Source organism: Rhinatrema bivittatum, chromosome 2 (genome assembly GCF_901001135.1).
Source record: "Rhinatrema bivittatum chromosome 2, aRhiBiv1.1, whole genome shotgun sequence".
Classification (NCBI taxonomy): domain Eukaryota; kingdom Metazoa; phylum Chordata; class Amphibia; order Gymnophiona; family Rhinatrematidae; genus Rhinatrema; species Rhinatrema bivittatum.
In genome coordinates, this window is record NC_042616.1 from 608,851,451 (window position 1) to 608,865,593 (window position 14,143).

At 43.3% G+C, this 14,143-nt stretch overlaps 1 protein-coding gene across 1 annotated transcript in view; it reads right to left on the minus strand.

Moving 5' to 3' along the window:
- CDH2 (cadherin 2) overlaps positions 1 to 14,143 on the minus strand; it is a 399,350-nt gene that overhangs the window by 117,983 nt on the left and 267,224 nt on the right. Inside the window, exon 6 of the mRNA XM_029591171.1 lies at positions 1,339 to 1,483. Coding sequence (XP_029447031.1) covers positions 1,339 to 1,483 — 145 coding nt within the window. The remainder of the gene's footprint in view (positions 1 to 1,338; positions 1,484 to 14,143) is intronic.

The window sequence follows — 14,143 nt, forward strand, 5'->3', positions numbered from 1 at the left end:
TTGTGCCATGACTAATACCTTGTAGCAAATTCTTTCAATTTAATAAAAATTTCCAGGTGGGCATGTTGAAGATTTTGGAACATTAAATACAAGGCATAGTCGCTCTCATATTGAAGCAGGCTTCAATACAACCTTTAATGAAAACTTTAATATGCCTTATTATGAAAAAGAGGATAATCTTGATCCTAACGATTTGCAAAGTTATAGGCCTATTTCTAACTTACCTTTTCTTTTCAAGGCTTTCGAAAAAGTGGTCGATTGCCAACTGTATAACTTTCTGATAAAAATTAATGCTCTGTATCCTAAACAATAAAGGGTTTTGCCAAACTTCAGTACAGAGACAGCATTGGTAGCACTTACAAATGAAATTAGGATGAAAGTTGACCCAGGGGAAGTTTTTCTTCCTATTCTGTTGGATATGAGTTCAGCAGATACCAATTTTATTTCATATTTATCTTGCTCCTTTGGTTGCCTTAATACAGTATTATGGTTTTAGTGGGTATTTCTATGCTGATGATCTCCAGCTGGTGGCTTTTACTGACCCACCGAAAGCAGATTATTCTTGCTTTAGCCAAACTGCAATTGCAGTTTGGCTAAAGCAGCATAAACTAAAGCTTAATCTCTCAAAAATGGAAGCACTTTGGATCAGCAGGTTTAACCAACCATTAACTGATCTTTCCCACAAAGATTTTTTTGTAAAAATACAGTTACATTTGCATGAATGTTTGCCTTTATTTGCAGGCATATCATACATACTTCTGACTGCATGTTTTGATATATTTTGCTCATTATAGTGCCCATTATCACAAATCCTTCATTTCTGCTTTGTGATAAAATCATGGAAAGATCAGAGAAGTTTTATGCAGAGAGGGACCTGGAGAAGATGCACTGTGGCATTCTCCACTCAGTCAACTATGCTAGGCTATACTGTAATTTTTAATGAAAATAAAAATAATTCTGGTCTTCAGGCTCCATCCAATGATTTATTCTGAGTCTATCAACAGATCTTATCCATGAGTTGGTCCAATATGCTGTGTTTGTTGCATCTATCTTTTGAGCTGCTTCTCCCTCAATGTTTGTGAATCATTATTTATACAAACTGAATTGTTTGTACCAGGTGTCTCTGTGTTATTTTACATTAGGATAGGTACAAGCCTCAATATGTTTTTTTCAAAATGCAATAAGCCTAGGAGGGTGAATAGCAGGAAAAGAGAACAAATAACTTTTGAGACTGCTCTAAATCATTAAAGGATTATCCAGTACAGAATTTCAAATCTGATTTCAATAGGTTTTCAAGCCATTTTGTATTAACACACAAACATGTCAAGAAAGTTCTACCTGGTTTGGATCCTTCAGGAATTGTTCCATTCCAAATTTGGTGTAAGAATTCGGGCCTATTGTCATTCATATCGATGACATTGATGACTATGTCAATCGGATTTTCCACCTGGTTTCCATTCACATCCACTGCATGTGCCCTCAGCTACAAAAAAAAAACAACATTAAAATGTGTAAGGATGTGAGACACTAGACAAAACAAATACAAGGTTCTGAAGAAAAAAAAATATTTAAGTCAGAGAAACTCTAAGCTATCACAAGAAATGTTTGCATTTAGATGGAAAAACCTGCACACCGGCTCTTTTTGTTACCTTTCGATCCTGGCCTTTGCTGTTGCTCAAAGGTACATGTCATTACTGTTTACACTCTTAACCATTATATAGAAACATAGAAATGACGGCAGAAGACCACCAAACGGTCCATCCAGTCTGCCCAGCAAGTTTCACACTTTTTTTTCTCATACTTATGTTACACTTGGCTCTTAGTAACCTTTTGGTTCTATTTCCCTTCCACCCCCACCATTAATGAGAGAGCAGTATTGGAACTACATCTAATTGAAATATCTAGCCCAATTAGGGGTAGCAACCGATGCAATAAGCAAGCCACAACCACGCCCACCTGCCCACCCAGACTAAATAATTCAGTCCTTGTTGGTGGTTGTCTGTATATAGATCCACCTTTCTTCATTCCCCCCATTCATTAAGTGTATGCCTCAAGATATTTCTGATCATAAGACTCCCAGGCCCTGCAAAATGAGGGGCTGTGTTTGAGACAATGAGTACCAACTGGTTCACACTGTCATATGGAGGAAGAAAAAGCTGTTCAGTTAAAGCAATGAAATGGAGTCACGTGCAAAGGAAATGGCTGCACTCCTGTGATCCTGCAAAGGCGAGAATGCCTGCACTAGTACCCGGTATCTTCTAGAACCAGGTTCATTAGTGTTTTTGGATTCCGTGAAGTGAGAAATTACTTGTATGTTTATTTTTTTCTGTTAATATAAAATCAGCCTTTATTTTGCTATGTTTATATTCAAAGAATATGTTTACGGTATAGGAACTAAGATGACATTTGAAAAAATATTTAAAAAAACAAAATTGAGTTAGCAAAATTAGCCAAAGACACATCCTTCACATCAACAGGCTGCTCCCAATTCTCCAGAAAATGCAATGTTACAAGCCCATGGAAAAGGGCGGAAATTGCATAAAAACAATAAGAAATCACAAAAATCATGACAAACTACAAGGACTGCCAAAAAAGGATAATTTCTGAGACAAGTGTACAGCTCTAATGATCATGTATGCAGAGAAGCCCTTCTTTACATGGAGACACTTTTAAATTAAATATGCTAAACAGTTTGAAAAAAAATTCTGACTGTGCAAACGCGGCTTTGCTGTAACAGGAGCTCAGATGAACTCAACCACAGAGGAATTTTAGCTATTTGTTAAGCCCTTCTGAACTTCAGCACTACACTACAGAATCTTTAAATTAGCTTAGTGATAGACAACATTTTAAGTCAGAAAATACCCAAGGCTTTTTTTTCCCAGAAGGTACTGGCACATTTTTGCTTCACCAGCTTGATTTGCTCTGTAGTCCCTCAAAAAAAAAGCATGGATCCTGCGTGTGAGTATCCCGGAAAAATAGAACTGACAATATCTAAATGATTTGTTTTAATGTGAACAGTAAAATTGCAAAAAAATGCTTTGTTGACACCCTAAGAGCTCCACTTTCATTTCAATTTCCATTTATTTAAATGTCAGCCTCCTCCAAAGAAAAGGACTCACTGTGGCTTACAACATAGCAATCAAATACAACAGCATATATATCAGATCTAACATCATTCCTGGGGGAATTTTGCCCAAAAACTTTTTAAATTCTGCGCACAAAAACTTAAAATTCTGCAAACTTTATATTGGTCAAAATAACACAATTTACATGATAGTCTTTAAGTAATAATATCAAATAATACACCTTTCTAGGTTGACGTCACCAAGAAATATATTCAACACAACTTCGACATTTAAGTTACTTTAAATTTAAATTGATTCTGGAGTTTAGGCAGAATCCCAGTTTTCATTATTTCACATATACCAGGTATGAGTTTAATGGACCTTCATAACACCCCACGGTATTCGGGAATTACTGCTCCATTTTTAAATCGCTGAAAGGGGTCATCTTTAATCATTGGTCATACTCAGTCCTGTATTCTAAATTGTTTTTTATACATTTTTCTTTTTGATAAAATCAGCATTCAAGATGTGGAAATCAAAACATTACTTAGATTCAGGGTATGCCCTTAAATTAACATCAAAGCACTATTCAGAGTGAAAATCATGATACAATTTGGATTCAGGGTACTTCCCTTAAGCAGATATCAGAGGTAGGAGGTTTCTCCAGAGCCACGAGGACGTAGTGAAATGCCCGCGGAATAAAAGACCACAAGATAAAAAAAAAAAGAGAATAATCCCATGACATACAATAATCCCATGACATACAAGAAACGGAAAGGAAAATTGGTTCTTACCTGTTAACTTTCGTTCCTGTAGTACCAAGAATCAGTTCAGACCACTGGGTTATGCCTCCCTTCCAGCAGGAGGAGTCAGAGAAAAGCTGAAAAGCACCCCCAGATAACCCGTGTGCCACATGCGATCATTCAGTATAAGCAATATCAAAGCAGAATGAAGTAAATTTAAACCACCAATGACTAGATCAAGAGAATTTAGCTGAATAATAAACTGTGAAAACTATGTATAGGACAAGAGTATGGATTGAAATGCTTCCATGGATAAGCTTGCTTGAAAATCTTCAGATTCGTCTAAAAACTGCAGAGAGAAAAAACAAAACCAACCGAGCGGACTCTCCTGAACACTATACCCCTGGGCGGGCGTCTGGACTGATTCCTTGGTACTACAGGAACGAAAATTAGCAGATAAGAACCAATTTTCCTTTCCCTGTACGTACCAGGATCAGTCCAGACCGCTGGGATGTACCCAAACTGCCCTAAATGGGGTGGGACCCGGAGAGTCCCGCTTGAAGCACACTGCTGCCAAATGAATCAACATCCGGAGTCCGGACGTCCAAACGGTAATGCTTAGCAAACGTGTGCAAAGATTTCCAAGTAGCTGCCCTGCAAATCTCTTATGGCGAAACACATTGGCTCTCTGCCCAAGATGCCACTTAAGACCATCTGGAACTTGTCGCCCGTGACATATTTGGAGATGATCTGGAACAACTGGTTAAGTCCTTAGGGGACAATAAGGTTTACAAGCTCCTGGAGGACAAGCCCAGGCCGTCTTGCTCTTTTGGTGTGACCTGGGGTCATTTTCGGGGTCAGCGTCGTTTTCGTAGGAGTAAGGGCTCATTGTTTGCCCCTTGGCAGTCATCGGCAAGGTCTCAGGCTTGGGCTCATTCCTTTCGTGGAAGACGACCTCAACGCGACGGATCCTCCCAAGGATTTTCCTCCAACAAGGCTTCCCAATGAAGGTGAGCCGTCCCATTCCTCTGTTCCCGAGATTGGAGGTAGTCTCTCCCTGTTTCGCGAGGAATGGGTCAAGATTACTTCGGACCAGTGGGTTCTAGATATCATAGAACATGGTTACACTTTGGATTTTGCTCACCTGCTTCGAGATCCTTTTCTAGTGTCTCCTTGTGGGTCTCAGGCAAAGCAACAGGTCATATTCCAAACCCTGTCTCGGCTCAAGGTCCTGGGAGCGGTTGTCCCGGTGCCACCGAACGAATGTCGAACCGTCAGGTACTCCATTTATTTTGTAGTCCCCAATAAGGAGGGCTTCTTGTGGCCGATATTGGACTTAAAAAATATCAACAGAGCACTACGGGTCCCTCGTTTTCGAATGGAGATATTGAGGTCTGTCAATGCGGCCGTCCACAAAGGTGAAGTTTTGACTTCTTTGGATCTGACGGAGGCTTACCTTCATATAGGAATCCGAGAGCATCATCAAAGGTTTCTGCGATTAATGGTCTTGGGCGAGCATTACCAGTTTCGTGCGCTGCCGTTCAGTTTAGCAACGGCTCCCCGCGTCTTCACCACGTCTGCAGCAGGAGGGGATCTCAGTTCATCCCTGTCTGGACCACTGGCTCATTCAGGCGAAATCGGAAGAGCTCTGCAAGGTGGTGGTGCAGTCTGTTTTGCATCGCCTCCATTCACTCGGATGTGTTGTCAATTTCTCCAAGAGCCAATTGGTATCATCCCAGGTGTTGGGACTATTTGCAAGTTCTTGGTTTTATGGCATCTACTCTGGAGTTGGTTCCCTGGGCGTTTGCTCATATGAGGCCTTTGCAGAGGGTGTTGCTTTCCCGTTGGGACCCCAAGTCCGTGAAATTCCACTTGCCCTTGCCCCTTCTGGATCCAGCCAGGGCCAGTCTAGAATGGTGGTTGATCCCCGATCACTTACAGCAGGGAATGGATCTAGAAAATCCACAGTGGATGATCGTGATAACGGATGCCAGCCTTTCCAGTTGGGGGGAAGTCTGTCGGTCACGATCAACACAAGGTCAATGGACAGCGCAGGAGTCCAAGTGGTCCATAAATCGGTTGGAGACAAGGGCGGTTCGTCTAGCATTGCACCGTTTTCTCCCACTAATCCAGCATCGTTCGGTAACGATCCTATCCAACAATGCGACAACCATGGCTTACATAAATCGTCAAGGGGGAACAAAGAGTCGGCCGCTGGCCGCAGAGGCGGACAAGTTGATGGTCTGGGTGGAACACAATCTGCTCCGGTTGGCGGCATCACACAGCCGGAGTGGACAACATCCAGGCAGATTTTCTCAAGTCGACAAAGGCTAGATCCCGGCGAATGGGAACTGTCTGAGGAGGCGATGTGGCTCTTTACTCGCCAGTGGGGAGTCCCCCGGCTGGATTTGATGGAGACTCGGCTGAACGCAAAAGCGGCTCATTTCTTCAGTCGCAGAAGGGAGCACGGGTCAGAAGGGTTGGATGCCCTGGTCCTTCCGTGGCCTCACAACGCACTCCTCTGTGTTTCCTCCTTGGCCGTTGGTGGGGGAAGGTCTTAAGGCGAATAGAGTCCCACCGGGGGCCGGTTATTCTCATAGCTCCAGAGTGGCCGCGGAGGCTGTGGTTCGCAGACCTGATCAACTTGGTAGTAGACAGTCCCTTGCGTCTCTGTCACCTACCGAATTTACTCAGACAGGATCTTGTATTTTTCGATCAGGTGGCTTGGCTTATGAGAGGAAACAGTTGAGAAAGAAAGGCAATCCATATGCGGTGATTACCATTCTACTACACGCACGAAAGACCTCTACTTCTCTCATCTACGTTCGGGTGTGGAAGGTTTTTGATTCCTGGTGCAGTGGATTGAGGGTGTCCCCGTGCCAGGCCACTATTGTGCACATTCTCACGTTCTTGCAGTACGGCCTAAAGAAAGGACTGGCGTATAGCTCGCTCCGGGTTCAGGTAGCGGTGTTAGACTGTTTAAGAGGTAAGGTTGATAGTCCGTCCATTGCAGGATATCCGGATGTGGCGTGTTTTTTGAAGGGAGCCAAATATTTACACCCGCCAGTGCATGCAGTGTGTTCTTCGTGGAGTTTAAATTTGGTTCTCTGTGGGCTATGCGGTCCTCCCTTTGAGCCTATCAAGCAGGCTATGTTGAAAGATTTAACACTCAAGGCAGTGTTCCTCATGGCTATCTGTTCAGCCAGACGAATATCAGAGATTCAAGCGTTGATCTGCAGAGAACCATTCTTGCGAATCTCGAACTCTGGGATTTCACTTCGGACGGTGCCTTCTTTTCTGCCGAAGGTCGTATCGGCGTTTCATGTAAATCAGAGTTACCAGCTTTTCCAGATTTGGATAGGAATTCTCCTCAGGCTCAGCATTTGAGGAGATTGGATGTCTGCAGGATACTTCTGTGGTACTTCAAAGTGATAAATGCTTTTTGATTGTCATATCATCTTTTTGTCTTATGGAGCGGTCCTAAGAAAGGGTGTAAGGCTTCAAAGACTATTATTGCCCGATGGTTGAAGGACACTATTGCTTCGGAGCTTGTAAACCTTATTATTGTCCCCTAAGGACTTAACCAGTTGTTCCAGATCATCTCCAAATAATAGCTTTCCTCTAAACGGAAAGGCACCCAGCTGAGACTTAGAAGAGACATCAGCTGATCAATTACGGAGCCAAAGAAGCCTCCTTGCCGAAACTGCTGAGGACACAGTGTGCGCAGAAGTACGAAGAAGATTGTACAAAGCGTCCGCTGTATAAGCAACCACCGTTTCCATGTGGTCGGCCTGTTCTGCCTCTGCCGGAGGGAGCTCTTGAGTTGTGAGTAAATGCTGAACCCATCTAAGGGTAGCTCTCTGCATGAGACTACAGACGGCCGCCCTAACTGAGGGCCGATACTTCAAATATCCGCTTGAGTAGAACCTCCAGCTTTCTATCCTGGAGGTCCTTGAGAGCTGCTCTTCCCGTTACTGGAACCGTGGTGCGCTTGGCGATGGCCTCTAGTAAATCCCCCCAACTCACCAGGCTGTGTCAATATTCTCCGGGTATTAAGGCCAAGGGCAGGAGCCCAGCCTTGCCTACTATTACAAAGTGATCTCAGTCTTCCCCCCCCCCCTTTTTTTTTTTTACTACTTATTACAAGTTGATCTAGTCAAAGGTACTAAGGTTAGGATACCCCCTTCACTTATTAATCAATCAAATAAAGAATTTTGCAAAGGATCAGGACCACAGGTTATGCCATCCTTCATATGCTGGAGTCAGAGAAATACTGAAGGATCGCAGGTGGCACACCGGGTTATCTGCAGCTTTTGTCTGACTCCATCTGCTGGAAGGGAGGCATAACCCAGCGGTCTGTATTGATCCTGGTACGTACTGGGAATGTGAATTCGATACCAGAGAGGTTCCTGAAGCAGCTGGAATGCAGAACGTGATCACGTCGAACAGTGCTCTGATATCTGCTTAAGGGAAGTACCCTGAATCCAAATCGTATCATGATTTTTCACACTGAATAATGCTTTGATGTTAACTTAAGGAAAGAACCCTGAATCTAAGTAATGTTTTGATTTCCACATCTTGAACGTTGATTTTAGCAAAAAGAAAAAAATGAAACGAAAGAGAAGTATAAAAAATAATTTTGAATACAGGACTGAGTATGACCAATGATTAAAGATGACCCTTTTCAGCGGTTTAAAAATGGAGGAGTAATGCCCGAATACCGTGGGGTGTTATGAAGGCCCATTAAACTCATACCTGGTATATGTGAAATAATGAAAACTGGAATTCTGCCTAAACTCCAGAATCTATTTAAATTTAAAGGAACTTAAACGATGTTGTGTTGAATATATAGTCTTTAAGTAATTACAATTTATATACATACAGAAAAAAGTTATTACTTAAAGATGCAGAATTTTAAATATTTTGAGCAGAATTTCCCTAGAAATTTACTGTGTCCCTTCACTCCCTACTCCCCTGGCCACTTTGCTCTCTCAGGCCCAACTCCTCCATGTGCCAGTATCTCTCACCTCCACCTCTAGGCTCAACTCCTTCCACTCTATTGACAGTCCGAGTTTGACCCTGTTCTCAGTATTGCCCCTCACACAGGCTCCCTCTGTCCTCCCTCTCTCACACACATGCTCCCTCTCTCTAATACGCATACACACACCTTCATACAGGCTCCCTCACTCTCTTGCACACACACTCATATCCCCTCATACAGGGCCCTCTCTCTTGCATACACACCCACACAAGCTCCCTTTCTCTTTCACACATACATCCTCACACAGGCTACTTATGTCTCTCTCTCTCATGCACCCCTTCACACAGGCTCTGTCTCACACATACACAATCGCTTCACACAGACTAGCACCCTCACATACACACAATCCCTTTTTCATACACATGCGCTCCTAATCTCTCTCACACACACACACTCCTTCACAATCTCCTCATATAGACTCCCTCTCTCTGAAACCCACACTCAAACATCCCCCCACCCACCCCTCTTACCAACCATGCTCTCTCTCACCCTCCCCCTCCCTCTCACAGACATCCCCCATCCCCCCTTACCTCCCATGCTCTCTCTCACCCTCCCCTCCCCTCTCTCACACACATTTTTTCTCACCGGCATGCTGCAAACATGAAGGCCCGGCGTGCCGTAAATGGAGAAAAGGGAAGGTCCCTGTGTGCCGCGGAACGCACTCCGTTCACGGCGAAGATGAAGGCCCAGGCACGCTGTTCGCAGTAGACGGGGGCCTTCCCTTTTTGCCACGAATAGCATGCCGGGCCTTCATCTTCTCCGCGAACAGAGTGCGTCCCCCGAAACATACGGGACACGCTCCATTCGCAGCATGCCAGGGTCTCCTCTGCTATTTTCTGCGCAGACTTCCCCCAGGACTATATACTGGACATCCTGTTGTAGGTCTGAGGCCCGCAACCAGGGAGTCTGCAGGCACTAATACTCACTGCAGAGTGTCTCAACTCCAACTTAAACTGATATATTTTCTACACTCCTTGTTCAACAGTGACTCTAAAGCATTGCACTGCTTTTCAGGAAGCTGCTCTGCCACCTTCTTCATGCTTTCAAATATGAATCACATATATTGGCTCATGAACAGCAGGTTAGGATATTATGCAAGCATTTAGATTAGCTCCCTAAAAATGTTTTTTCCCAAGTCCAGGTAACAAGAATCCTTTCTTTGGGGACACAGAGGAATGGGTTCTAGACCTCTTGGTCTTCTTGATGGCAGATTTAACCACCATCAATTAGGCAGCTGCTACGTCTTGAATCCCGGAGCTTGTTTTTGCAACATAAACAGTAAGACCTCCACCATGCTCTTCACAAAATAGTCAAAGGAGAAGTCCTTTCATGGGAAGAGAAGAGAAGTCCAAACAGAAACCTGATTGGAGAAGTCCTCAGATACATAACTGAATCCCCAGGAGTATTCCAAGTCCAAGCCCAACAGGTACGCTGGAGGTGTGGACCTGGATGTACTCATCTAGCAGATAAGGCCTCAAAGAGGCCTCCTTCCCTGATGGACTGGAGATCAACATTGATGCAGATGTGAACTTCACTCTGGTAACTAGCATCGGGGTCCTACCACTGGGTGCTAAGAGGATTTCCAGCAGGAGTTTGATGTCAGTCTGCAAAGACACTGATACAATCTATATTGGTGCACTGATGCTCTGCATCTTACTTTCCAGGACTTCTGGATCTTTCTATCCAGCTTCTCAAGAATTGCAGATGCCAATATGGTCTGGGAACCAGGAGAGGCCACATCTTCCTGGGGCACAAAGCTATATTGGTGGCTGATAGACCCTCAGACTGTTGCTATTCCCAGGATTTCAGAGGATGAGCTCTTCCTTGCAAGAATGCTTCAGGGGATTCAAAGCTGCTGCCAAAATATCCCTGCTACCAGCATCATGCATCGACAGTTCAGGTGCTGATGCTCCTTGGACTTCACTGGATATACATCACTGGAGCTTCACGATGTACATACAGAAGAGGCAGATCAGTTAAACCTCTGAGTTGGAGGAGCCAAATGTTGGCTCTCTGGTTCTTTCTGGTGCTCACTGTCGACAGGGTTTGAAGCCCCCTTGATGACAATGCACTGTCAGTAGTTGGTGCAGCTCCTGAGTTCCTGGATATCAATGCTTCCAATTTAATGGGCTGGACTTAAGACACCCAAAGTGCTTTTCCAGGAGCTCAAGCCAGAAAAGACATTCCCTAGGAGTCAAAATTGTGGAATGGAGACACCCCCAGACTTTGTGGTTGGCCTCTAGGCAAAGGATACGACTCTATTCTCATAATAGACATGATCTGTTCACACAGGGGGCACTTTCAAAGTCACTGGCTTTCTCCAACTTCTGGTGCATATATTGAAAAATTAAGAAGGCAAAATCAATTTGATGATGAGAAAAACTGCAACTGATGCCACCTTGATGCATTAAATCCGATGCACCAAAACTGTTGAAAATCAAGGAAGCCTGTATCCGAACAAAATCCTACATAAAAGTGACAATGTGGGGCCTCAGCCTCACAAAAAATGAATCCTTGGTAAGCAGGAAAGAGAGATGGTCTGAGACAGATAGGCTCAACAGAAAACATGATATTGAAGGGGGCCTGCATAATAAGTGATGACATGGGACAGGCTACACATGCCCAGTAGGCATTTTCAAAGATTCATGCTGGGCTCCACCTGATATCACCCAGATGTGAGGGCTGCCATCCTGCTTGTCCCCACAGAAAAACTCATGTACATTACAGAACATATACAAAAGATTTGTCAAAGACAAACATGTATTATACTAAATCAAATATTTTATCAATTTTAATGTCTTAACTAGTTAGAAAGTAAAAAATGACAGCTAAGAGGAAAAGGAGAAATCTATTGCTAGAACATAGAAAGTAAGTGCCAGGATTCCTGGGCTTCAGGCATCACTCTGTCAGTCCCTGTGTGTGTGCAACTTTCTTCCTGTACCATTCCTCAGTTGTTGTTTGTCCACCCCTACTACTATGGAGAACTGATCAGCTGTACATGCTGCCTCACTCCACAGGTGGCTGCACATACATTGTACAGATTCCCGCCAGCAGAAGATAGCAAAATGCAGGGAGGATCCTGGCACAGCCAGGAAATAAACATTTTATTCAGGGGCAGTGGTACTCCATGACAGCAACTCAGTATTTCTCATTAGAGAGCTGAATGACTTCTGCTCCTGTTCACTGTCAAGTTGCTTTCACAGAGTCCCGCTGCCCCTGATGCAAATCCATCAGAGGATTTTGAAACACTGACTGTGTCAGGTAATTTTTTCTTTTGTTCCGGGACTTTAAGAGAAGTAAAACATTTTCATTTGCACTTACAAAATTAAAAAAAACCAGAGACTCATGATTGTGCCTAATGACCAGCTATACTCCATGGCTTGCCAGAGATAGTACATAAAGCTTTATTTTGCATAAGATGATCATTGAGACAATATTTATATCAGCAAGATTCTTGCATGGGATTTCCAGTTTGTTGTTTATTACTGTTCTTCAAATTGAGGTTTTTTCAATAATGCAGTCACATCCAAAGAAGCCTCCGATATGAGAGAAATCTTGAAAGCCCATCACTGGCCTCTTCCTTTTTAACAGGGAGATAATAAATCTTTGCCATGGGTAGTAAAACAGATTCAGGTACCATGAGAACGTCCAACAAGTACCTGCTGAAAAACTCCTTAGCACACATCATAGGAAGGAAAGGAAAATTAATAAAATGCAGATTTCTTTTGTCTTTGAAGGTTCTCAAGGTTCTCCATTTTATCAGAAAAATATCTTAATTAAAGCTTCTTAAAGAAACTTAAGATAAGTCACATTAACTTGTAATTCAGAGATCTGTAAAAAGTCTTTTTAGTCAGAATTTTCCAAAGAAGAAATGTTGAGTTACCAAAGGGCAACATTTCTGAATTAATGGGGACACTTGGGAAACATTCCCTAACCCCTCAATAGCATTCCACATAGAATCTAACATGAATTCAGCGGATCTCACCAGCTTAAAGGTCCTCTGCAAATCTAGAGGTGCTGTAGAGGAAAATTTGGTCAGCCAATGAAAAAGACCCTGGAATACCTCCAAGAACTTTACCTTGTGTCTGAAACTCCCTTGTGCACAATGGCTTTTGAACTGACCAACCTGCCAGTCAACAGAAGTGTTGCCTTTGGCATCCCATGTACTCGGGGAAGTGTCACTGCAATGTCATCAGCCAGTGACCCTCCTTGCCATAGTGTGGAAGCTCTACTGAATGCAGAATCTTGAGGTGGTGCTCCAGCAGCCAGACTGAGTGACGCCAATGAACCTGGGAGAGATGGAGACACACCTGTCTCTTCCAGCACTTCCCAATGGCTCTTCCATCATCTGCAAAGTACCCTGAAGGGCATGAGCTTCCATCGTTCATGATGGTAATGGGGCAGGGAAGGCTCCAGAATGCTCTTCCTCTTTCAACCCATAACAGGAAGAAATGGACAAGTAATATAAATGCCACAAGGATCAGGAGTTCAGTGACCTAGCAGCTAGCTGTCATCTTGGATCCTCCCATCATGTATCCAGGTGTTATATCAAGATGGTGTTATCAAGATGGTGTTTTGTTTTTTTTTTTACTAGATATTTTAGAGTTTTATTTAGATACATAAAATCAGGATTTTCTCTCCCACCAGCCCATCCTTACTTCCTCTCCCATCCCTGTCACTCTCTGAAGTCCCCTCCCCTCCATTCCCTTGCTCATTATATCCTTGCACTGTTGCTCGCTGACAGAAGTGGCTATGACATGGAATTGTTGGATGGAGAAGGAAAGCAGAGGCTCGTCAGCTGGTAAGAACTTGTGCAGCTAAGAAGCTGTCAGTATGGAAAGGGTATATATCCTAGGCGAGTGAAGAGTGAGGGACAATCTGAGTACTGGGAACAGGGAACAATGGTGTTTTTTCTGATGCTTATCCAATGAACTCCATTGTTTTGAATGGGGGGGGGGGACATTTTAGCACTGATTATCACTTTAAAAACAGAAGCCCGATGTATACTCCTGCACAATACACAATACAATGACTTGTAGGTCATGCAAAGTGCACTTGCTTTTGAAACCAATAGCAGTCACAGTTTACCCAAGGCAATTCAATTCACAATGGTGACACTTCTTCACAAAGAAATTAAACACCTTTCTCAGTCGAAGGAAAAATCTTTAAAAGCTACATATGACACTAACAAAACATTTTATCTAAAATTCTATTTTCACTCAAAACACAATTAAGCTCTGGAATTTGTTGCCAGAGGAAGAGGTTAGTGCAGTTAGTGTAGCAGGGTTTAAAAA